The sequence below is a fragment of the Corvus kubaryi genome, unplaced genomic scaffold (genome assembly GCF_017639235.1).
Source record: "Corvus kubaryi isolate FWS band 111438036 unplaced genomic scaffold, C.kubaryi_AGA036_p1.0 split2-37374, whole genome shotgun sequence".
Lineage (NCBI taxonomy): Eukaryota > Metazoa > Chordata > Aves > Passeriformes > Corvidae > Corvus > Corvus kubaryi.
The window spans coordinates 3,786,845-3,812,412 of NW_024582082.1; the positions used below are offsets into that span (position 1 = coordinate 3,786,845).

General features: G+C 44.3%; 1 protein-coding gene across 6 annotated transcripts in view; it reads left to right on the forward strand.

Annotated features, from left to right (window-relative positions):
- The window catches only part of LOC121658106 (ras-GEF domain-containing family member 1C-like), a 76,571-nt gene that overhangs the window by 25,113 nt on the left and 25,890 nt on the right, over positions 1-25,568 (forward strand). For 5 of the 6 annotated variants that reach the window (XM_042014556.1, XM_042014558.1, XM_042014560.1 and 2 more), the window contains 4 exons: positions 18,150-18,332; positions 19,935-20,057; positions 20,288-20,353; positions 22,576-22,713. In XM_042014556.1, coding sequence (XP_041870490.1) covers positions 18,150-18,332; positions 19,935-20,057; positions 20,288-20,353; positions 22,576-22,713 — 510 coding nt within the window. The remainder of the gene's footprint in view (positions 1-18,149; positions 18,333-19,934; positions 20,058-20,287; positions 20,354-22,575; positions 22,714-25,568) is intronic. The other variant, XM_042014562.1, reaches the window with a different exon arrangement.

Genomic DNA, 25,568 nt, shown 5'->3' on the forward strand with positions numbered 1-25,568 from the left:
GACACCTGAAGATGAGATAATGTTGAAAAGAAAACAAATAATTTAAATAATTTTAAAGTCTCAAATGCATCTTTCTGCAGTCTTTAAAGTTTCCAAAGTATTTTTTTTAATGTGTTAATAGGATAGGTATATTCTTAGAGGTTAAGTTTGCTTGTTACATTAGAATTATGCATTCAGTTTGATAGAGTTGTTTCATAATTGTGCAAAGGGTCTGTGCAAACGCACAAATGAGTTGGATTCAGTCCTGAGGGCCAGCAGCCCTTCTGCAAACCTGGGGACTGGGAAGAGTGATGTGAGCCCGGCAGTCTGCTTTGCAAGTTATATCTCTTTGTGCAGTCTTACTGAGTAAAGCCTTAGTAAGCAGTCGTATAATCCAGTACCAAGCAGCACAACTGAGCACAGCAATTTCTTTTCAGAGGAGTGCTTGCTAATATTAGGATAAACTTACACAAAATAGAAAAATTAAAGACAACTTTGAAATGAATCCTGAAATGCAGCTAGAGGGGTCTTGGATTAAAAACCTCTTGTGTGCTGCTTTATGAACAAACAACTTCATCCATGATAGATTGTGAGCCCTGAGCGTACATAACAAGGCAATTAAGAGAAGGCACAGTCAATGGAATAATATTGCAGTATCTTTTTGTTTCATGTAAGTCCTGTATCTCCTTTCCACTGCCAGTGTGCTGTAAATTGCACCTTGTCATTAATAGGATTATTGATAACTCTGCCAAACAGAGATTCTGCAGAATTTAGTGTTTGCTAAAATGCCTCCTTCACCATTTAACAATGTTACTAATATGCTTTAAACATAAATCTTGTACAGTTAATACTCGAGGTTACAGCCAGCAGCAAGTAGAGCTCTGTGGATTACTAAAGCTGAAAGACAGGGATGCATGCCTGCTGAGGGATGCAGTGTGTCCAGCTGGTGGAATTTTTTTCAAGTCTGTAAATGCTTAAAAGTGAATTTGCCCTTCTCCCATGGGGCAAATTCAGGGGCGAATTCCACCCTGGATAAATTGCCTTGTGCCACAATCGCCAGACAAGTGGCATTTTCCTTGCTTTCACTCTCTCCTGCAGCTTCCTTGGAGGCAGCAGCTGTGGTGCAGGTGGCCCCAGGCTGTGCTGCTGGCGTTGGCTCCGTGGGTGGCTTGTGCTGGCCTTGGCCATAGGGACACAGGTTCAAAGTCTGACAGCCTCTGGGTTGGCTGAAGGATGTGGGTTCATGTTCAGCAACACAAAGCTCTTCATCTCCTGCCAGTAGTGGGGCTGCGTGTCACACATGTCACACGCTGTCCCTCTGCCTGGACCCAAGGCGGATGACTGCAGGGCATGGGCTCATTTGGGGATAAAAGACAGAACTGTGGCTGGAACTTTGTCCAAACCACTTGTCTTTGCAGAGTAGCATCACATCTCTACAGCTTGGGTCTGGGCTTCAGCCAGTCGCTTCCCGCCTTTCGTCATCCTGTCCTGTGAGGTTGTCATCGTGGCACCTGTAGTGTGGCTGTGCAGGAAAAAGGGCCAGCGGTGCTGGGTCTCCTCTGCCCTTTGACAGCTCCCCAAATCCTCCCTGCATGTTGTGGTCCCACAGGTGCTGAGTGGGATTCTAGGACGGGGCTTGATAGTAAAGGTGCCATTGCCCATCACTCCTGTTTATTAGGAAAAGTTATCTTGCAGGATTATCCTGGAGTACTTTGCTCCTACTGGGAAGTGCTTTATTACTGACAGGTCTGAAAGCTGCAGAGGATTTGTAGGAATGAAAATAAATTATTCTCCCATCTCTGGTGAGAGTCAGAGATCATCTGTCACTGCTTTTGGTGTCCCACCTCCAGCTTCAATCCAGGTTGTTGTCTGGACTGTGGTCTCATTCAGGTGATCATTGCTGCACCCAGCGTGCCCTGTCTCTGTGTGGTACTCCAGTGCACAGTCCAGCTCAGACTGAAATAACACAACTGGATTTAATCGTTATTTGCTGGAGCTGTGTGGTATCAATCTGGCATCGTAACAAGACACAAACAGATGTGCTGTGGGACCATCCTGATGTCTTCAGGACAGTGACCAAATTCAGGCCAAGCAAGGATGGTGCAGAGCAATTCCTTGAGATTTTCATTACCAGTGTGGTAATGTTCAGATACTGTTGAATTCTGTGGCCTGCATGGGGTTAGAGCAGTGACCACCACGTGCTCCCGTGGCCCCTTCTCTAGCTCACGTAAAGCAGCCATTGAGGCCTCCTGCTCAGTCATTTAGAAGATGGTTGTTCTCTCAAAGCAGCAGTTTGTCAGACTGTAATTTTAAAATTACACTGTGTTTTTCTAGGACTTGGCAGAATTTCTCCAGGACTTTTAAAATAGTACACCAGAAAAGCTCGTTCCTGGTGCAATAAAAAATGAAAAGGAGGAAGAGTGATTTGAAATGAACCATTTGTTTGGGAGCTGGATTTTTGTTTTGGTTCTTTCTAAGAGAATGCTGCCTGAAACTCTTGCTTTTGAAGATGTATTCCCACGCTGAGATGCAGGGTTCCTACAGAAGAGCCCGGCTGGTGTTTTAGAGGTCGATATTTGTTGACTATTTCAGTGATGTTGCCGGTGCACGGCAGTGGTGTCTTGCAGATGAGGGCTGCAGGCATGCCCTGAGATAAATTGATTCAAAAGGTAGGCACTGCCTCTTGGCTGCTTTAATTTTCCTCCCGCTGGGTTCACTGTGCTGGTGTGATTGCAGCACACACCAGGCTGGAGTTGCCATCTTTCACTGGGTGACAAGGACAAACATTTTTGCTTTCAGAGAGACTGAAGGTTTCTCTATTGTGTGTCACTGTGTCTGGGGAGCACATAACTGCATGTCACCTGTGACAAACGCAGCATTAGAAATAAGTCTGCTGTGGGTTAAGAGCCTCTATCTGGAGGTTATGTGGCTGTTATGCTACTAAATGTCACTTTAACTTACAGAGTCTCACTCCAGCCTTATTTCTCAGTGCTTCGGTTGGTGAGCGCGTGGTTTTGTTGCTGCTCCTCATGGAGTGCATAACTCAGTGTGAGTAAAGACGCCCATCTGAAACCATAATGTACAACTACATTAAGCCCCATTAGTTAAGAGTCAGACTGGTTACAAATGAGGCTAAAATGCCCAGTTCATTGCTGCATCTGCCTCTTCTCTGTGTGTGTGTGTGTGTGTTTAATTCTTTGAACAAAGGGTGGGGAATTAAGAGACACCTCTGTGATACATTTGGTGCCATTTTGAGCCAGCCCAGATCTGGGAGAGCAATCGTATTTTAATCATCTTTGTGAGTCATCACAAAAAGTGCCAGCTCAGGTTTGATTGCTGAGATCGCATTGTTGCTGAAGTGCGAGACATGGAGTAGAACACAACGTGGTATTTAGCTGCAAGACTGTGCTCAAGATGCTGACAATTTGAAAAAGCTCGGTTTTGACTTTGTGTGCCAAACAAATTTACTGTTGGAAGAACACATTGGCCACGCGATGATGCCATTTTCGTAGAGTCACTTTACAGATGGTGCCCATGGCTCAGCAGAAGGCTGAGTACAAAGACCTCTTCAGGATTCTTCTAAGTCTCCTGGTTGGAAGAAAGCCAGTACTGATGTGATACTGAGATGCAGGTGGTGAAACTGCTCATCCCGTAAAATTCCTGCCTGAAGTCACTTGCAAATCAAAAGTGTCATTGGACTACCTAGAGAAGGTGAAAATTATCAAAGATTTGCAGATGTGTGAGAGAGGAAAAAATATCTGAGGATTCTACAGAGGCTGGAGACATGGTGCTGGACCAAACCCTTTCTTTGTGGAAGGGTCATTTGAAACTTGGAAGCACCTGGAGACTTTTGTAGAAATGAGCATTGAATAATGATGGACTGAGCTCCAGAATAACCTCTTGACTCTGGTTTCTCATGGTGTGTGGTGTGGCAGTGAAGCAGAATGAAGAGCTGGTGTGACATGAAAGGCTTTAAAAGTGGAGGATTTGGGAATTTTGAAACTGAGTTCTCACAGAGGAGTCACTCAGCTGGCAAAATGGACTACAGTCCTGAAAAATGGTGGTGGATTGTACCAGACGTGAGATGGAACTTTTCCCCCCCCCAGGTTATTGTGGTAGCCATCTAAATGCTCACTATGGTAATACAATTTTTAAACAAGAAAGCAATTATATATTTATGAATGGCAGGCACACACTGAAAAATGCCCTGGACAATCAAGAAGAATGTTGGTCATTAGTGTGGTAAAAGATGTATAATAGACTAAATCACTTAATTTCCCACACATTTCCGGATTTGGCCAGTGGGAAAGATTTCACTGAAATGATCACAAAACAGACTGAGATAATCTTGGCCAATATCCTCCTTTTTGACAAAACAGATTCTAATAATAAAATCCTGTGTTTGGTCACTTATCCCAGTGAAAGGCTTTTCGTGGTCCTTCCTTTTCATGGTGTTTAATAGGCTGTAACACCACTGCCAACCAGCCCGGAGCAGGAAGGGAAGGAGAGCTTTGTGCTGGCCTTGGCAGGAGGGTCAGGGCACAGATCTGGCCAGAGTGCAGTGGCATTTGCAGGGACCAGCTGGGGGCTTTGTTAAATGTGTGGGATGGAAGTGAATGGGAGCACTGGTGTGAAGGGGGAATCTTCACAGATATCTCTATTTAGAAGATAGTTCTTGAACAAAATGCTTATTACAGCATGGAGGGCATTCAGATGTGGGTGAATTCCTTGTATTTCCCAAAAGGGTTCCCGGGCTGGGACTGACAGGGACGCTTGGCCCCACTGAGATACACTGAGCTCTCCAGGTGAGATGATGTGACTTGCAGGTGTGCACTGCTGAGCAGATAAATAGCTGTACATCTCTGCTTTTGGACACTGCAGCTTCTCGGGAGTTTAATCTGCTAAACCTCTTTGAAGAACTTAAATATCCAGAGCTCTGTCTAAAACTGAATTATGTCTTGTCCTGTTCATGTAGCACAGCGTGGTGTTTTCGAGCACTCTCTGAGTCGCTGGGTTGGTTTTTTTTTTCACTGACTATTAAAGGCACCCTGTCCTACCATGTTGTTTTAAAGCTTGAGTATTGCAATTTTGTGGATATTTTAAGCAGGGATCCTTGAAATCCCTAAGAAACCAGCCTGTTTCTCTGAGTCCCAGGCATGTCTTCTGAAAACACTGTAAATGTCATAAGAAGCGATTTTACTGTACGGCTGCCCAGAGCAGACATATTGATGTTATTTAGCCTTCACTTGCCAAGCTGAGTGTTAGGATTGGGTTTTCACATGCGAGGCAGCTATCAGCTTTACAGATAGCCATATTTTCATAAGCTGCATTTGGCTGTCACACCTTCTTCTGTAGTTTCTTGATATGCAAACAAGTCTCAGTTATATATGCTCCTGGCGTATAAACTGATATCCCTGAAGAGTTCCTGATTATCCTTCCATTAACTTTTACTCTCCTCTGTCTCCCTCGGGGAGGTAACAACTAGTCGTTCCTCCATCGTGGGTTTCCAGCTGGTTACCTCCCCGCTTCCCTCCTAAATAGATTCTCTCAGTAGGGATGTACAGTCTGTGAAATTTCAGTGCCATCTAAAAGTACAGCAGGGACTGCTGAAATGGGAATTTGAAAATTTGAATTGCAAGGAGAGCATCCTGGATCTGAAGGTGCCCTCCCAAAGAACAGAATAACCATACACCACATCTAAATGCAGAGTTGTAGTGAAGCCAGGAACAGGGGCTTTGCTGTTTGTCTGCGGTATTTCAGCTCCTGAGCTGTACTGCTGGAAGCTTTAGTGGAGGCTTGTGTGAGGCTCTGCCATTTTTACATTTTCTGGTCTAATTAGTATTGTTTCCAAACCAACATTCAGCCCCACCTCTTGGTTTCACTCAACACCACACACTTCACAACATTCCTCACTGCCATGGTTTTCCCTTTGTGGAGTTCAGATTGTTTCTTAATAGGATTCCCATACCCCATGTCCATCAAAGCTGCAGCTGGGGACATCCTAGTGCAGCATTCAGCAATGAAATCTTCACCTGTCCTTGTCCATCCTCCTGCAAACTCCTGCAACAGGAAATGTTTGTGTGAGTACAGCCTGAGTCCTCTTCCCAAAGACCCAGGTCCATGGAGGGTGCATTGCACCGGGAACCCACCCATACAGGTTTTGGCACATGCTGCTGGTTTGACCCCCAATCTCTATGATAATTTAAATTCTAAGTATTCCTAAAGTAGTCCTTGAGGCCACTCTGTGCTATCACATATTCCTACTTGGTTTATATCCAGTTGATGAAGGGCTGTGTGTATCGTCTAGTTACTGCTTTAAATTGAGCATAAAGCAGAATTCTTGTCAATATTCTTTGTTTACAGCAGGATGCTGGCTCAGCTTCTTTAGAATTATTCAAACTGAAATAATTTAGTTGAATAAATGTTTCAAGACAAGTTGCACATTTCTGGTTTTGCTATTAGCACTCTTAGAAAATTTGCAAATACCGGAGACTGGGTTTTTAAATGTGATCTCTAACCTTGTTGCTGTAAATGTTGACGTGAGCCATCAGTTGCATTTGGGGAGCAAAGATGACTCCCCTTACCCACATGAGCAGAAGCATACTTGTGGAATACTCACACTGATTTCAAGAGCTTTTTGAGGCCACAGAGCAGAATTAAGATGGCAAGAATCTGGCCCCAGCTATGAAGCGATGCCAGACCTAATTTGAGCATGTGATTCATCCGATTTCCCATGCAGAGTGGAAAGTCGAGGGTTTTCTTCAATTGCATGTGTAAATCTACAGGCTTGAGAGATTACAGGTGACATTAGGCTCTTCCTTTTGCAAATACTCTGTGTTTGCATATCTATGGATGCATAGTTTTACCAGAAACTCCCCTGTGGAGTTTAAAGTCCTATGTCTGTGTCTGTCTGTGCAGGTCTGGAGCCTGAGAAGATTAAGTAAGGGTGAGACATTTAGCCACAGGGTAACAACTCTGGTGTACATTCAAATTTTGTATCAGCCAGTTTGTTATATTATTAAAATAGTACCATTTCATAACAGTGAGAGTTGCTGCTTTTAAAACCTCACTGTTCCTCAAACATTATGCAAAATGAAGGAATGAATATAGTTTTTATATATTGGGTGCTATCTGTAGACACAAATCAGGATTTTCACTGTTCCTGTACAGCATATTCTTTTCCAAGCACTCCAGGGGGTGTCTATGTCCCCATCTGGGCTGCCTAAACCTTAGGCAAGCTGCTGCCCTGCAACCTTGGAGGCTGGGGGGAAGAAAAACCCACGTGTGTTGTTTGGGGCTTCTCAGGGCACCAGAATAATGAGTAATTAAAGCTCTTTGCCTTCTGACGGGTCACATATCTTTTTGATCTATAGGATTTGCACCCTTGACACCATCTTTTGAGGAGCACTTCCAAAAAGTATGGAATGAATGTAGATTATGTGGGAAATATCTCAGTAGTGTGCTCACACAGCTCGAGTCAGCACAGTCTCCCACTGTTAACTGGACATGTCCTTTATGGAAATTGGCTTTGTAGCCCACATTTCAACTGCTGAAGAGTTATGAGGTCAGCAAGTGCAGTTCAGAATTTAGCTCATTTTGTGTATATCTTGGACCATGTTCACCCCTGGGTTTTATACCACAAAATTCAGTGGAATGATGCCAAGAAAAGAATTCATCTCCTAGTATTTAGAATCAGCTCCTCTGACATGAGTGTAATTTCACTGAGCTCCCTACCATAGCTCTAGGAAGGGTTCTGGTGCTGGTTCCTGAGGGTTATGATTTCTGCATGGGCACTGAGAATCACTAACAAGAGCAGGTTTTGGATGGTTATTAAATCTTGTGCTTCAGGGTACGAACTATTCCCCTTATTCCCCTAACTGGGAAGCAGAAGGAGGCTGCTGTTGTGGGCAGTGTTGTGTTTCTGCCCCCTGCAGTGCTCTTGCCCTGTCTAAGATGCACCCAGTGGTGGCCAGCATGAGAGGCAGGTGGGTGAGCTGGATGGACCACAGGCAGTTCCCATGTTTCTGTGAGAGCCAATTGTCGATCCCAAAGCTGAGGCATCACATTGCTGGTGCTTTGATTGGAAGCTAAGAACTAGTGTCTGCAGTCCTTTTTAATGACAGACTTCTAGCAGTGATCACAGAATTGTCTTGCAGAGTTAATTTTGGCTAATGAGCAATTAGTTAGCTCAGCAGTGACTCTCCCTTGCTCGTGTCCCCTGGGGAAGGGGTGGTCAGGGCCGAGCATGGTGCTTCCCTGGGGTGTTGGGAGCCCCAGCATGTGGGCCCAGCACCCTCACTTGCACTGCTGCTTGGGCTGCAGCTCAGATTTCTTCCTTCTGAAGCAGAGGGATTTATTTTCCAGCTACAGATTTGCAGTGTTATCCTAAATGTCAGCAGTCTCTTCTTTTTTTTTTTCTTTTTTTTTTTTTTTTTAAATACTTAATGCAGCCAGAGAAAATCTGTCAGCCAAAGACTCCTTGCCTGCCCAAATGAAGGTTGAACTTGTATGGGCTTGAGCATATTCCAGCGTGAATGTGCTTAAATTTGGGGACAGCTACGGATGCTGCTGCTGCTTCCTGGGCTCGTGCGGGAGGTGCGGGGCTGCCTCGGGTCACGCTGCAGCAGCGGGTGGTGGGACTGGGAGCAGACACAGATGGTGCTCCAGAAGGGGAAATCCAGAAGCTCACGAGCTCATTTCTTTTAAGGAGACGTGTCCATATGTCACCCATAGAGGATGAGAGCCTGCTCATCAGTCTGGAGCACTCTGAGGCTGCTGGGATGAAATAACCTGAATCTATGTCTAAGCTGGAGCCTGATGCTGGCTGTACTGATGGAGCCCCTGTGCTCTGTCCACCTTCTCTGCCAGGGAGGGAAGTCCTGAGTGTCTGAGTGTCACCAGTGCCTCTCCTGCCCAGGGCTGAGAGGGGGGACTTTGCTAGAGAGCCTGCATGGCTGGATCCATCACTGACAGGCTCAGCTCTGACCTTCAGTTTTCCTGCCCACAGTCCTGCGCACAGCTCCTGGAGCTGAGTTGAGGCTCGGGGATGTGAGCACCATAAATCAGGTGCTTGGCAGTCTGTCCCCTCAGCCAGGCACTGCACACCAGAGCACAGAGATGCTCCACACAAAGGATACCTTGCAGCTGGACATAAATCTCGGGGGTGCCTCCAGACCCTGGCAATTGGCACAAATGTCTCTTAAATGTTTGTTCCTTATCTGGTAACTGAGCATTGCTTGAATACAGTGTTAATGAACAGTGGTGATAAATTGACACTGGTGACAGTCAGAGCTTATGCTGCTCTTCAGAATGTGTTGATGTTTTCTGAGATAAAAATGAGACCCTCTTCCATTTAATATTTTAGCAAATCTGGGGAAGAAAAGAGGTCAACAGAAATGTTGTCCCACTCAAACTGGAGCAGTGATAAGGAAGTTACTTGAATTTCTGTATTTACATATTGAGGAGGAGGGGTGCACTTACATAAATATGTGTGTCTCTATATAACTGCATTTACGTATGTAACACCCAAAATACATCATTATGCATTCATATTCACATGTGGAGTCTGTCTGAGGATGTATGTGTATGTACAAAAATATGATTTATAGGTTTTTAAACCTCCCTGATAGACTCCAGGAGACCAATTTCTAAATGCCGAGATTTTTGACTAAGAGACAGGTAGCAGTAGGTGCTAATAAATGAAAGAACTGCAAGTAAAATGTTGTGACATCCACCTCTGAACAACCTGCAGAGCGCTGGCAGAATCATCAAACCGAGCTGAGAGTAATCAGCAGGGACTGATAAAGCTGCTCTTGTAATTATTTGTTTGATATACAGCTTTCCTTCTTCCTTCTGCATAAATAGCAGGATTGCTTTGCTTAGTGTGGGAGGTTTTTTGATTCCTGTCAGGGCTTGTTCTCACCAAGATGTCGTGAGAGGAGGACTGAGATCTGCATTTTTGTTTTATTTACGGGCTTTCCATTGTAATTCTGACAGCATGAGGTGGAGACAGCGTTCATTTAGCTGGGGAGAGGCGTCCTCGCTCCTGCAAAGCTGTCGGTGTTGCGGGGGCCAGACTCTGCCATGCTGCTTTCAAGGCTCTCTGATTCCTCCAGGTTTGGCCTGGAGGAAGCTGTTCCTGGGAGGAGGCGGCTGCTGAGGCCTGAGGGCGGTCGCGATGTTGCGCTCGTGTATTTGGATATTAAATACAATTCCCACAGCAGCTTTCTTGTTTTCAAGTGTGAGTTTGATGATGCCACAGCCCAGGCTGCCCAACGAAACCACACAGCCCTGCAGTTTGACAAGTGTTTGTTATCCTTAAATAACTTCCTCTCCTCACCACTTCCACTACTGAAGCAAGAAAATCCAAGCATTGACTGATTTCCAGGCAGTCACTGTGGTGGCCCGTCAGCGACAACTGAACTGAGCCAAAAGGCTCCTGTTGATGTCAGTGGTTTCTGGGAATGCTGCCTGCATGGTTTTGTTCCGGGATTTCCCTCTCTGTCCATGCCTGGTTGAGCTCTGACTTCACTCAGGGCAAAGTTTGCAATTTTGTGTTTAACAAAAGGTGCAGTAATTCATTCCCACCCTAAGCACTCTCATGTTCCTTTTCCCATTTGTGTTCTATTTAGCCTCTTTTTTTCCTTAAAAAAGGGAGGGAAAGGATAGAGGATATTTCCTTAGCAGAAAAAGAAATGATAACTTTTACTCTGAAAAAAAAAACAAACCTGTACACCAGAATAGTTTTTATATTGTCCAAGGGTTTTGCCAGGATAACAGGAACTCAGGAGGAAGAGGAGGCGTACAGGCAGAGAGAAGCACATTAGAGCAGAAAATAGATTTCCTAGCCTAAAGAGAGAAATCCAGACTGCTGCCTTTGGCATGCATTTGAATATTGTCAAGGGCATCTGGAATATAGCTGTTCTCCTAATAATTCTAAATTTCTGCTAATGATGAGGCACAGATTTGCCACCGGCCGTGTCTGCCACGTGCACACACAGCACTGGGAAAGGGTCTGAGACATCAGAGGCTGCTCTGCTCTCCTGGCAGGGTCAGCACCAACTCCCTGTTACTCAGGAGAAATACTTCAGACTTGAACCAGATTAATGAAAATAGAAATTGCTCTGAGACTAAAAAAAAAGCTTTACACCCATTGCAGTGTTGTGGGGGGTTGTTCTTGAGCGATTACAGCTCATCCTTTCAATGCCTTCTGATTCCAGGCAATGATGGCATTTTCAGATAAATAACGTGTTCATGGCTCTGCTTGTTATTGAAGGGCTTTTATTATTGCTGATGTTACATGAAAAAGAAAGTTATTTAAAAAATGTGGCACTAACAAATTGAAGCCCCCAGGGAACTGTTGCCTGAATGGGATTTTGATTGGAGTTCAATTTAATTGGCCATAAATCTTCTCTTTTCTGATTTACATTCTACTTCAGACCAGTCTACCAAACTCATGATAATCAGGTTTTCATTTTTCTCTATTGAGCAGAATACTCTGACATGAGCATAAACAGAAATATTCCTTCAGCAAGGTGACCTTGTTCTTGCTTGCACCGTGCTGGTAATTGATTTAATGCCTCCTTACCTATAAATTGGACCTCTTTCTGAGGCATGTCCATCAGATTTTGAGGTAATTGGTTAGCATGGTTGTTTTCCTGACTGCAAGATATTTCTCATAAACCTCTAGTACAAGATCATTTTACCTCTAGGATCATTTTACCGACGTGATGGAATAAATTCATCAGGCAAACGTACACTGGCTCTGCTGCAGCTTTGAATGCACCTATATGCCTTTCTTGGAGAATTACAAAAGATCTTGTTCTAGCCTGGAGTAACTCTGTGAAGTTGTAGAGCCCAGTAATTTCTGTGGAGTTCAATTTTGCAGAAGAAAAAGAAGAAAAGTTTTCCAGGCACCCTGAGGCTCCTGGCCCACATCCCCTTCTCTGTCGTGTTGTGCACCACAACACATCATAGAGCTGTCCTCTCCTCTCAGCTACTCAGCTCCCCTTCCTCTACCCAAGGTTGCTTTTTATGGTTGCTGCTTTAGATTTGTGAGTTTTCCTTCCCCTCCTCTCAAAGAAGGCTCCACTGGGTGAACTCTTTAGGGAACTGATATGTGTGGGCAGATGAGTCAGAGGTGAGAACCAGGTGGGATCAAAGGAAACAGAATTGTCATCTAATTCTGATTAGATATCCAAAGCCATAAATTCACTTGCTGCTCTTGCAATCTCATGCATGGGAATCTCAATAAAGTCCTCAGCTGCTGCAAGGAGTGGGTAGGAAAGGGAGGGAACTCCTTTTTTTTTTGAGATGTAATCATTATTATTGAGGTTGCAGGATATTGTAGTTAAATGTTTTTCCCCACTGTTCTTATCCCTTGTGCTTCCTTTGTGTTTCTAACTCATGTAGATACTTCATTGTATTGCTCATTTAACCATTTCCAACAGTACTGGGATTGACAGGTTGAGTTTTCAGCAATCTCACAACTTCATAGACTGTAAATTGAATGTTTTAGGACCTGGTGAAAAGGTGATAAGAAAGTTACATCTGCTACCAGTTTCCTAATTACATCAGCATCAAATACATTGAGCTTGTTAATGCCAGGTACTCTCACTGAAAATACGTTTATAACCATGGCCTTGGCAACTGGAAGCAATTACTTTGCAGTGGTTTTCCTTTTGTATTCTGAAACACCAGAATTCTTTTCTCCTCTTTCCTCTGCTTCCCTCCCTACAAAAGAAGCAGAGAAAAATCTGAATTTTAACTTGTTATGATTATGTTCTGAATTTTTTTTTTTTGTCAGCAAAGATGAATAGCTGGAAAATTACTGAAAGTAATGTAAAGAAAAATGAGCATCTGTTACTGAAGTTTCTGCTGAGCTCAGTGGTATTTAGGGCTTGTGTGACAGCAGTGGGCAGGTACTGAGGCTGATGAGATAGTGTGTCTTGTGCTGTCCTGACAGGGACTGTGGACAGGGTTTGTGTCCCATGTAATGATGGCTGGGTAGTAGACCTGGTTACTAAAATTGGTCAAGATGTTTTTTCCAAAATGTTTTATTGGGAGCCATCTTCCTTTAGCTATGGTTTTTGTGATTGTTTGATCAGAAAAGACTTTTTCAGGATTGAGATGGGATGGGAGATGTCTCCTATCTTGATTCCCGGCTCCCTCTGGATTAGGTGTGTTTGTTAAAGTCTGTGCCTTGCCAAATTAATGCTTGACCTTGCGTCTCCCATACTCTTGGTTTGTCCCCTGCCCCTGCTCCCTGAATGCTGGCTTGCTTGAGTGACACTGGACCCTCCCTCATGGCACAGATGGGTACCCCAGCCTCCACACCTTCCCTTACCACCCTCTCTTCCTCCTGTAATTTTGCTGGGAGATTGTCAAGATCTTGTGCCTTTCATCCCTGAAGTGGGAAGGCTTTTATTTATTTGGTTAATCCGAAAGTTGAGTGGGTGGGAAGATAAGTCGGCAGCCCCACTCCTTTCGTCACATGTTACCAGCTCTTTTTTCCCCTTGAGAGAGGCAGAGCAGATGGAAGGCAGAGATGAAATGAAGATCAAAAGTAAACAGTGTGATTAAGTTTTTGATAAAGGATAAAACACTTATCACATCAAAGGCACTGAAAACCACATTAAATGTTTCCTGAACATTTCGTGTCCACGTAAGCATTAACTGCATTTGCCATGGGGATGCTTGTAACAGCAAGTGGTGGAGCTGGGGGATGCTGGTGGGTATGTACCCTCGTGGCTGTGCTGCAGGTCACCTGCCTGGCCCAGAAAGCAGCCTGCAGCCATCCTCTGGCTCCTTGAACCTCTCTTGCCACAGATCAGTGGGCCCGTGTTATGTGCATGCTTAGGACTTCTGTAAGCCTCCTCAGTCTTCCAGGTTTCACTGGTCTTCCAGAGGTTTCAAGGCACTTGCAGAGGTAGATAGGTGCAGAGTTAATGGTTAGCTTTTCTCCCAAGCATTGGTGATCCTTCGGTTGCATGCTTTAGCTCAGTGAATCAAGTCCTGAAATATTTTTGTGTAAGCAGCATAATTTGTGGTGAGAAGTGTCTATGCCTCTTTTCAACACTGTGTGGAAATACTGAGCGGTGCTGGCCAGTGGAGAAAGATGAAAAGGTGTATATTGCCATTATTTTTAAATGGTGGTGCTGATTGCTCTGGGCCACTGCTGGTGGACATAACATTTTGGTAAAATTAATACAAAATGTTACCAGCCCAGCAGCATTTGGTGTTCCTTTTTCCAGGTAGTGCTGAGTCCAGTCTGCTTTTGTTTCCAATTTATCACCTTGTTTTTCTGTAGGCAAGGAAGGAGGCACATGCCCTGCCTTCTGCCACATGGGAGGTTCTGTGTAACAGAGACCAGTCCCAGAAACAGTCTGCCCCTGGATTTTCTTTTTGGTTTTTTGAACCAATGCAGAAACATTTTCCTATCTCCAGGTCTCAGCCCTTCAGAGCACAGAGGTAGTTTAAATGCCATGTGTGTGCAGCCACCTGTATCATCAGTCATTATGCATGTTGGGGGTGGAAGTTTGCCCTTCACTAACATCTCACCAGCAGCACTTCCTCCAGAGCACCATTTATCAATTGAAATTGGCATCTGATTTGCTTCTGAAATGAGAGGAACAGCAAAACATTGTGTGTTGAATTGGTTGAAAGTTCATGGAAGCAGCTGCTGAATGTTCACATGCTTAAATCTCATTGACTTCAGGTTAAGTCCAAGAGGTTTTCAAGTGAGGTTTTGAGTCATTTTTACCACATTTGAGCTGTTGTTTCCAGGAAATGTGGAAAAAACTTTTTATGCCAAGATGGACTTCTTTACAAATATTTAATAATCTGGACTCATTTTTTACTTGCCAGGGTTTATATTAAAAAGCTCAGAAATGGGGCAATACTATGAATGGAAATATGCTAGAATCACAGAGAAGCTAATCAGAAGGGACCACTTGCGGTCATTAGTCCAAGCTCCCGCTTGAAGCAGGGCTTGAAGTTTGCTCAGTGTCTTGTCCAGTTGAGTTTTGAAATTCTCCCAGGATGGCAATTGAACATCCTTTCCAGCTCCCTCTTCCAATTTCACGCAGTGCACAGGGGATGATTCTTGCTCAGCTGTAACTTCTCTGCTGCAGCCTGGGAGTGCTGCCTGACATTCTGTCACTGTGCTCTTCGGGGAAGGGTCTGCCTCTGTCTGTGGTGCCTGCCTTTTCCATCATCCAAAGAGTTCAATAAGACAAATCTCCTTGGTTGTTTACTTGTTTGTTTTCCTCTCAGTGCTTCCCTTGTTTCTGTGTTCTGTGAGCAGAACCTTGTCTGTGTATTTGGGACCTTTCAAAGAAAGATCTTGTTTCTATTTAGTACTCTTGAAAAGAGAACTTTGGAAATGTATGAACAGAAAAAGAAGTTAGGTGGTGCAAGCAGAGAAGTCCCTGTCCCAAATTCATGTCTGCCAAGTGCTAATGCTAGTTATTTTCAAGCTTAGTAGTGCAAGAGGCTTTTATCCTTTGTACAGCTGGCCTCATCCTGCTGTGAACGTCACAGTATCAGTAAAAGCAAGCAAAAAGACATCTGTTAAAACCTTCACGTCTTCTTTGGTGGCAAGTAAGGTGGCAATCATGCACCAGCTCAGATATGACACAGGCCTTGCCTGAAAACTTGAGGTTAGACCAGGAACTGTGTAATAAAAAAGTCAAATTTAATTTCTTGACAATACCCAAGACAGATATCCCAGTGACAGTTGTACAGCTGTTTTATTTCCTTTTAAAAAATGTAACTTTTTCTTAAAAAGCTTTACCTTGTATTTCAGCAAGATTTCTAATTTAATAAGATGCAAAAGTTCAGGCAATATCCTGTTTAGATGGTTTCTATTTGATAATAAAAATGGCATTGACAGTGAGGGATTGCACCGAATAAATCATTACTTGTGTGTTCTGTTTTATGCTGCAGCCAGGATATGTCCTGTAAGTTCACAGCTGTTTTAACTTTTTCTTTTCCTCATCTAGACAGCTGTATGTCCATGAGATTTATTTCTTGATCTGTGTGGACATGAAATCCTTCTTGGGATTATTGCCATAGAAACAAGCCATAACATAGAGCGTGTTAGAAGTAACAAATGGGATTTGGCAGTCCTTCCCATTTACTACACAGAGTCTGAGCTATGTAGTACAAAAAGCAGCAATTACTTGCTCTCAGAGCTTTATTAACAGGCACATCTGCACATTCATTAAAACTAGATGCTTCAACTTCCATCCTGGCTGGGATGGCATTTACATATTCTGGTCTTTAAACTAAAATCCAGCATCTAGTTTATTTTCCAGTCAAGGTAGGAATGGTCAGGCTTGACTTTTTGGTTGCTTTTGTTGGTTGCAAATCCCAGAGGCAGCCCATGTGAGCCTTCCAGAAGTAGATAAGTGATCGAACTGCTGGCTCCAGGGAACGGTCCCTCCTTTGAAGGATGAAGTCACCCAAGTTTTGCTTGTAAAGCCTGATCTCCCACGGAGCTGGGACTCAGCTCCCAGCCTCTCCCAGGGCTTCCCACCCTGCCTGGCTTATGGGAATGATTCCCTTCTCGGTGGCCCAGGGTGGCTCCGAGCTGGTGAGGTGCAGCAGCCTGAGCTGGGGGAGTAGATGGGTTGTGCCAGGCAGGGAAGGGTTTTTTGCAGGAGTGAGCACAACAAGCTGTACCTGGAGCTGAAGCTGAGCTGGCTGTCTGGGTCACAGCACAGCTGCGGATACACGAGGGAGAAAGGCAAACTCCAAGTTCTAAGCCAAATCCATGGGTCAGCTTTTGAAATTGTATGGGATAGTAGAGGCAGAAAAGCAGAGGGAACAGAATACAGAAAAGGGCAGAGAAATATATTAAAACCCGGGGTGTGTCTGCTGGCGGTGTGTGCCCGAGCCCCGGCACTGCTGTCCCCATGGCCCTGTGCCTTCTGCTGTGGGAGGTCCATGCTGGCTCAGCAGGGCACAGGGTGCAGATCTTGCTTGGCTCTGGTGCTCTTCTCTTATCTCTTTCCTATCCTCCCTTTTATGAGGTAAAATCTGACATGGAAACAAATAGGTCACGGAGGGGTCCCTTTCTCTGGATGATGCATTTGCAGACCTGGAAGGGAGCACACACTGTTCTTTTCCCTGACCATATTATGTAATGCTGTCTCTAGCTGAGAGAGGAACAGCTTCCAGGGGGGATTTCAGAGGCAGCTGGAGATGCTTTAAAGCTTTCAGGGAAAAATCTCTCATCCCTCTACAGCAATACAAAAACAAAACAACTTTACTCAACAGGGGGAGCATTCAAAGCTGATTGTAAACCATGAAATCAAGATGAAACCTAGAATGCAACCTGAAAAACCCAGAGAACTGAAATATAGGGAGCTTGAAATTGGGCTGCGTGCTCAGTCTGCCTGGCCTCCTTTTCAGAAGTGCTGAGAACTTGCAACTCCAGTGAAGGCGATGAGTGCTCAGGATCTCTTTGAAACATATATTTAGTACCTAAGTATAGATCTAGGACTGACTAACTTCAGGCTCCAAAAATAGGTCAGGTGTCTGTATTCTCACTCTTCCTCATTTCTCTTTTCCTTGCTATTTAATCTCTTCATCAGCTCCCACATTCTCTGTTTCCTCCAACTTCCTTAACTTTTCCATCCTCCCCCAGTTGACTTCTGCTCCTGTTTCTATCTCCTCACTCACTCTTGACACCTCTGCTGTCCTGTGGGACCCATTCTCCAAGGTCCATCCCAAGCAAGCTCCAGGTGGCACCCCTTTTCTCTCCCTCTCACCCTAAATTCTCCCTGTCTTATTCTCAGGAGGGCAGAGGTTCAAACAAGCTGCTTCATCCTGTACAGGAACCTGCTGAATTCCAGTCCTGAGTATCTCTCCTCTCCTGCATGTGCCTGACCAGAGATGGCAGTGAAAAGGGAATCATCACAGACACTTTTGACTGGGGGGGAGCCCAAAGTAGCTGCCATCACTTTCTGGCCCAAAAGCATAAATCAAAATGTCCCATTTTCTGTGTTCTGCCAGTGCCAGCAATGAGAGAGACGTGAAGGTTATCAAGAAGGGATCATGTTAATTTTGTGAACAGGAAGCTCTCGCTAGCGGCTGTGTTGTTCAAGTCAGCCAGAGGACAGATGTGGCTGTGGATCTGATGGATCTTGTCCTTGTCTCTGTTGCAGGAAGGCATGCCCCAAACGCTGAGTTCTACCAGTATGTTTACCCCATGTGGCTTCAGCCCTCATCTACATACTTCGAAAGAAGGTGAACAAGGAGGACTGATCTTCCAGGATGGAAACCTTACCTCAGCATCTCTGGATGCTCTAATCCAGCATCTGATACCTACCACTGATTACTACCCTGAAGTAAGCAATTCACAGTATAATAAATGGTTTAATTTTGATGAATTGGGGCAGCACTTTATGCAAAAGTGCAAATGTGTTAAATTTTGAATTAAGAGGGCTAATTTAAAACCTGCATACAATTAAAGCTTGGTAAATTGATGCATTACTTTAAATGCTGTTTCACTGCTCTATAATTGTTCCCATGAAAAAGCAGATCCCAAAGATGATACTGCCTTTAAATAAGAGAATGAGGTAGGGGGGATGTCACGGTGATGAATTAGTGATGTAGCAGTTGGAGCACTTCAAAAATAGCAGTGCTTCCCAGAGAGGTTTAGAGGAAACCTGAAGCAAAAAACTCCCAAGTCTGAACTGGCATTAAATTAGCTGAATTTCAGTGGCTGCTGAAGTCATCCAGGTTTGCCTGTATGTACAGAGCATTCCCTTGATGACAACAGAGATGCTTCTTCTGGTGGGTTTATAATTTACGTGGGGTTGTATTCACAACTGTGCAGTCACTGGACAGCATAGTCTAGATGCTGGTCCTTGCTCCATCAGTGGAAATTAAGTGTTTCCTTACCAAGAGTGTGAGGATCTAAACTGGAAGCAGGTTTATGGTCCTGCAGTCTATTGACTTCACTGGATTTTGCACATCCTCAGTGGAATTCAGACAGAGTTTCACTGGAAGACTTTTAAGTGCTAATATATCTCCATGGCTTGTATTTCAAAGCACAGAGGAGCGTTGACTTCTGGGTACTTTAGGAGACTGGGAAAGTTATCAATGCAGAGCAGGCAGCATGTTTTAAATTACCTGGAGCTCAGTTTCTGATCAGCTAAAAATAAATAATAAAGAAGCATCTCAATTAAAAAAAAGAGAAACAGAAAGGCAATAAAAATAGGTAATGGATAGATCAGGCTGTGAGATTTTTATTAGGCAATGTGTGATATGCAATATTATACCTGCTGCTCAGGAGCATGGCTAGGGCTGGGGGAAAGGAGATAATCCAGGTGCAAGGAGGGGTCAGGATGCAGACAACTGAGACTTCATGCATGTATTTTAAATTCACTGCTGGAATAATTTCAATAATCCAAGGATTTATCCAGCAGACCTGCTTCCCACAGCTTCACAGATGTGGAACTGCACATGATATGACTTGGCTGATAGAAATGAAATTTGGGGAGTTAATAGAATAAATGCAATATTGCTTAAAATAGACTGGGTGAGATTTGCAGTGCAATAGCAAGATGTGGCTGACACGGGAATGTCTGCAGCTGACAACCCAGCACAACACAGAGATTCCTGCCCATTTGGCTTTACCGTCTCCAGCATCCCGGCTGGGCTGTCTCCTGTACCTGGGCTTGCTCCTGCACACTGGCTTCACTGGATGTTTGCCCAGGGTTTAGGCAACCAAGGGCTGGAAGAGGATGCTGTGGAGGAAGGAGATGCTGCTGCCTCCTGCACCCAGTGTAACCAGTTCCATACTCAGGGTCAGGAATTGTTAGGTCTTTTAGGTAAAAAGGACTTGCCAAGTAAAAATGAAAAAATTGTGAAGTTCAGGGCTTTTACAGTCAATATTACCCACTGTGTGGCTGCTTACAGTAGGTCTACTTGTCTTTCTCCTGCAGAAAGCCTATATCTTTACATTCCTGCTGAGTTCCAGACTCTTCATCGAACCCCATGAGCTTTTGTCCCGAGTTTGTCACAAGTGCATTGAGCAGCAGCGGCTGGATGACCCCGTGCTGGACAAGGTTAGTTTATCCTTAGAGCAGAAAAATGTAAGGTATTTTCAATGGGGAGAGGATTCTGGGCCTCTGGTGTGTGTCCCTTGCCTCTCTTTAGATTGAATGAAGCTTTCTCATAAAGGATTTGCCACTGAGATCCTGACATTGAGGTATCCTGGTATCCGTGTCTGAGAGCAATGCTTCAGGCAGTAGTCGCTTCAAATCTTCTTCTAATTTTCCCTTTCCCCCTGTCTCAGTCTTCCCAGGTGACTTTCCTTCTTAACTTCTTTAAGGCTCTGGTGAAGCCTGCAGGATGCAAGGAGGTAGGACGTAACCCTCACACACTGTCAAGTGCAGATGTCCACACACCACTCTCTCTCCCATTTTTACTTAATGTCTCTCTGCCCCTTTGCTTTCTTGCTCCCAGTACAGTAATATTTCCTTGTGGTCTTCCCTGTCACTTAGAGCACCAGGTAACAGGGGGTAGGTACCCACCACCCTCCTGCCCTCTGTTCTGCTGAGTCGCACCAATGGAGCACTGGGAATGGGCAGGAGCAGCAGTGGGGCCCTGACAGGTGAACAGAATGAGAAAATCCAAGCTGTTCCTGCCTTGGCACTCCTTCCCTTTTGCCCCAGGGACTGTGCAGACTGAGACAGTGTATAGCAACACGTGTACATCCACTGGCGGTGCCACAGACAGTGCAGTGGTGATGGATCCCACTGGATCCTGTTCAGTGCTGGATTCTGTCCAAGGTCTCCTTGCTGCATTGATGGACACTTATTCAGTACATTATCTGGAGCAGAAGATGCACCTTCAGAGCAGTGGAGGGGGAAAGAATGTGAATTTGTTGCAACTTTCCAGAAACCCCAAAATTCTGAAATGGTTCTCAGGATCAGCCCTTCCAGCTTTGAAACAGTGAGTTTAGCATCAAATACTGAGTCACCAACATCTGAATGTGTGCTTGTTTTTGCACAGGCAACTGGTTTCATGAGTAACAGGAGCTCTGCCTTCACTGTGGTGAGCCATTCTCCAGAATGCTCAGCAATCCCAGACTTGGGTTACCCATACAGTCAGTGTTAATAGAAATATCTGTATGGGGTGAACCATGCAGAACAAGTTTTCTAAGGTGTGAGGTTCTGTTCTCCAGTTCTATGAAAGATACAAGTTTGGGAGGATTAAAATTTGAGTGCTGCAAAGTTTTGCTGCTCATTAAACTTCCAAGAAATGAGGAACACTGTCTTATTATGAAGATTTCTTATCTGCCTGAAGTGCATCTGGGTTTTGTAGCAACACAGGGTTGGTGGGAGCACAGCTGATTTTGTGTTCCGGAGAGTGGGGCTGATTTTGAGACTTTGTACACAAGCAACCTCCCATCCCATGTCCTGTGACTTGCACAAAGTCCTCTCCATCAATTCGTAATGCAGTTTACACAGCTGGAGCAAATGTCTCCCCAGACCTTTGTAGTTTCCAATAAAGCTTTCCCTTTAGCAGCCACCTGCTGGTCTTTGAGCCTGAGCTTAATGCTAGCTGACAGCAGTTATTTTTAGAGATGTGGTTCATTGAAACCTGTTGTTGGTGGAAAGCTGAAATATGCATTTTAACCACCTTGGTTGAAAAACAAAGAGCTGGGGAGCTTAAGAGTATAATTTTTCCTGATTACAGGGTACACTTCAGCTGCAGTATGTGGGATGCAGAAGGCTGTTTGTTTCGGTCTGTGTTTTCTGTAAATAAAAACGCAGTTTGTTGTTTAACACCATTTCCTTTTCACATAATGGAGGATGAAAGCTTTGGGAGCAGCCGCACTGGCTGTCTTTTGAGAATACTAACGCACCAACTGTGCCATTCCCCGCATTTCCCTCCTTGCCCCATCCTGTCTATTCCCACTGCCACGTCCTCAGATACACCTACACCAGAAGTGGGCATCAGCTGTGTGCTGTGTGAGTGAGTGTCCTTGTCCCATCATGACCTTGAGCTCATGTGGGAAGAGAGCAACATTATCAGCAGCCCAGGTAAAATTGCAAAAGTGCTGCTGTTTTGTCCATCTTTTCTTCATTGTGCATCTGCCGCTGGTTACTAAGCAGTTTTTTTGGTACAGCCAGAAAGCAAAGGAGCAAAAAACCTCTTTGTTGGTCAAGAAATGCATTCCAGTTTTTCAGAGAAGGATGAAAATATAGAAGAGTTGAAAGTACAAAAGGGAAGAACAAATTATTTGAATCATCAAAAAAGGCCAGATGTTTTTAAAAAAGGTATAAAGCTTGCACCAACAAAATGTTCATCCAACCATAAACAGGCCAATTGCATGTGCAAAATACTTAAATCTGCATGTAAAACAGGCAGTTGTGCATGCACCTAAGTTCTGGTATATTTTGCATGCCAAAACATATTATTTGTGCACCACTCTCTTTGTATGCATGTGTGCAGGTTTTGCAGGTGCAACGTAAATGCCTTCTTTGAAAACCTGGCCCCACGTTCAGTGACACACACAGTGAGAGACTTTAGTGAGTAAATATGTTTCAGTCCCTCATTCAACAGTTTTCATTTCAGGCTCGAATCAGAAAATTTGGACCCAAAATCTTACAGTTGCTAACAGAGTGGACAGAGACATTCCCGTATGACTTTCAGGAAGAGCGGATGATTGGCCACCTGAAAGACATGATTCACAGGATAGCCCCATGTGATGAGGTGAGGATGCCTGACTTGGGATGTTCTGCCGATACGTTGTTTTTCCCACTTGGTTCCTCCTTTTCCTTCTTTTCCTCCTTTTCCCACATTCTGTTCCTGGCTACTCTTGAGTTTCGCTCTCCAAAAATGGTGAAAACCTGTAGTAGCTTCCCTGAAAGCCTTATCTCTCTTTAGGTGCTCCTGGGACAGTGACATGGGGAGACACCAGAGTGAGCATTGGAATTTATCTCCTGCACACTGAATTTTCCATTTTACAGAAGGAATATATGAAGGCATAGCATAGACTGAATGTGCTGGTGATAATTCAAATAGCAGCAGGGCTTTGATCTCCCAAGTTAGAATCATAGAATCACAGACTAGTTTGGGTTGGAAGGGACCTTAAAGACCATCTTGTTCCACATCCCTGCCATGGGCAGAGACACCTTCCACTAGACCAGGATGCTCCAAGCCCTGTCCAACCTGGCCTTGAACACTTCCAAGGGTGGGGCATCCACAGCTTCTCTGGATCCAGGTTCTTACATTTAAAGATAATACTAATACATGTAGCTTGTCTGGGAGCATGGAAGTGGCAGAAGACAGCAGTGCGTGGCCTGCTGAGCACAAACTCAGGCTAGATGTCTGTATGATCCTGGTGGTCAAATATGTGAGCTCTGTGTGTGGCACAGTGGGTCACAGTGAATGGAGCCTCTGGGAGACCTGCTTGCAAATTCAGGTGGGTGAACCCCATAAATTAATTTGGAAACATTAAAAAGACCACAAAGTTCATGAAAATAATAAGCAAATAGTAGAGAGTATCTAATTACTTCTAGGTTAACCATGGGATGTGGAAGAATTCAGTTCCACTGGCTACATCAAGGCCTGGCCTCAAGTCACAGAGGGGTGCAGTCCAGTAGGACAACAAGAACATACCCATGAGGATGAGAGAGAGAAGGGTGGAGAGATGACAGAAGGAATTAGCAGGGCTGCAGCACAACAAGAATGAAATTGGGCTCTCCTATGCACGTGAAATATGTCATAAATGGGAACAGCTGCTCTTGGGCTGGGCTGGCATCACGTCTGGTACTTTCAGGGAGCTTTAGGCTGCCATGGATTGACTGGCTGGGCTGGACAGCCCATGGGAGAGAAGGGGCAGGAAGGGGAAGCTGTGGGACACAGTGGTGGAGGTGAAGGCAACAAAAAAACTCAGAAAGAGCCAAAGTGGCTTTAGTTCCATTAATGAGAGCAGTAAAATTCCCTCAAGGGAAAGAGGCAATGGACTTGCTCCTGGCCAGCCACCATAAAAGATGCCTTGCAGCCCTTCAGCATCAGAAGTGAGGGAACCCTATACAGACCCACCAAAATCGTGTCCTCAGGAAAGAAGGAACCAGCCCAGAGGGCGGAGAACAGGAACTTAGTGTGTGCTCTTTAACAGCAGTAGCTGCCGTGCTGAAGAATCATAAATGCTATAAATCAACTTTCTGCATGCAAAGCGGTGGTTTATTTGCCTAACCTGAACAAGCACTGCACACCTTTGCTCTGGAGCCTGCACAGCTGTGTACAAATGCTTGTGGGTGCCCTGGGGGGCCTCAGACTACATTAGTTTCAAATCACTGTTTTTCAGATATTACTAGGCACTGTAATTGCAAGTGATTATGCCTGAGCAAAATCAATAATTAATTTAAGAAACAGCTCATATCCTCCAGATGCAAATTTCCTTTTTTTAAGGGACAGCACAGAAGAGTGATGGTGGCTGTTAGTTTTTTGGAAGAAAGTTGTTCTCACTGTGAACCACAGAAATTAAAGACTGAAAGATTTGTGATGTCATCCAGTCCATGTAGGTCAGTGCAGGATTCTCCCCTGCAGTGTCTGTTCCTATCCTTTGTAGAGTCCACTTTCTAAAGGCTGAGATGTGCTTATAAAGGTGTCCATGCTGAGAAGCATTTCTTAGTAAGTGCTGTGATTTGCATTTAGAGTTAGAAATTTTAATTAAAATTTGAGCTCCTAAGCCACCTGCTGAGGCCTGCTGTCTTCAGAGGAACTTTCCTAGTTAAGAACGAAACATTTTCTTTAAATATTAAACAGTAGTGTGCTGCTTTTGACTGTTAATGTGGCAGTGAAGTGAAATGGGTTGATAAAGTCCAGCATGCAGCCCCTGTATGGTGGGGGGTCACTTTGTGGCAAGATAATTACCAGCATGTTGAAGGTAATGAACAATGTTGTTTTCAGTTAGTGGATGTAGTTCAAAGAAGGCAGGAAATTATTTTTGAAGGGCAAAAGCAGGATTTTATGTTTTTTTATTTCTCCCCCAATGTGCACAGAAAAGATTTCTAGGCAAGGTGCACCCAACCGATTTCCAGTGAGTCTCTTCAAGAGCTCTGATTTCTGTGTAATTGTTTGTTTCCTTTAAGTGTCTCTCTTTTTCATTCTTTATTAGGTGGTTGGCCTACCTGAGTCTTTGTTTACTGTTGTCTGTATCTATTTTTTGTGCCATATGCCCTACCAAATGAGGTGAAACTCGATCTCTTAATAAAGATTTATTGAAAGACTGGCTAATATGCATGTCTTTCAAGCAATTTTATGCAGCTTTGTGGCTTTTCATCCAAACTATGAAGAATTTGATACTGCACAGACATGGCAGGTCCAAGATTTCTCATGCAAACTCCTTTTAGAAAGAGGAGCTGGGTTTCCAACTAAGTCTTTTAGCCAGATGTTTTATATTCATTAGAAGGCCTAGCTTTCAGTGCTGTCCCCCCAGCCCCAAAAAACTGAGTTCCCTGTTTACAAAATAAGTTCACAAAATACTGAATATTTGAGTTTTTACTAAAAAATAACTGTGTTCAGAGAGCTTCATAGGCTGTGCTGTGATTTGCAAACAC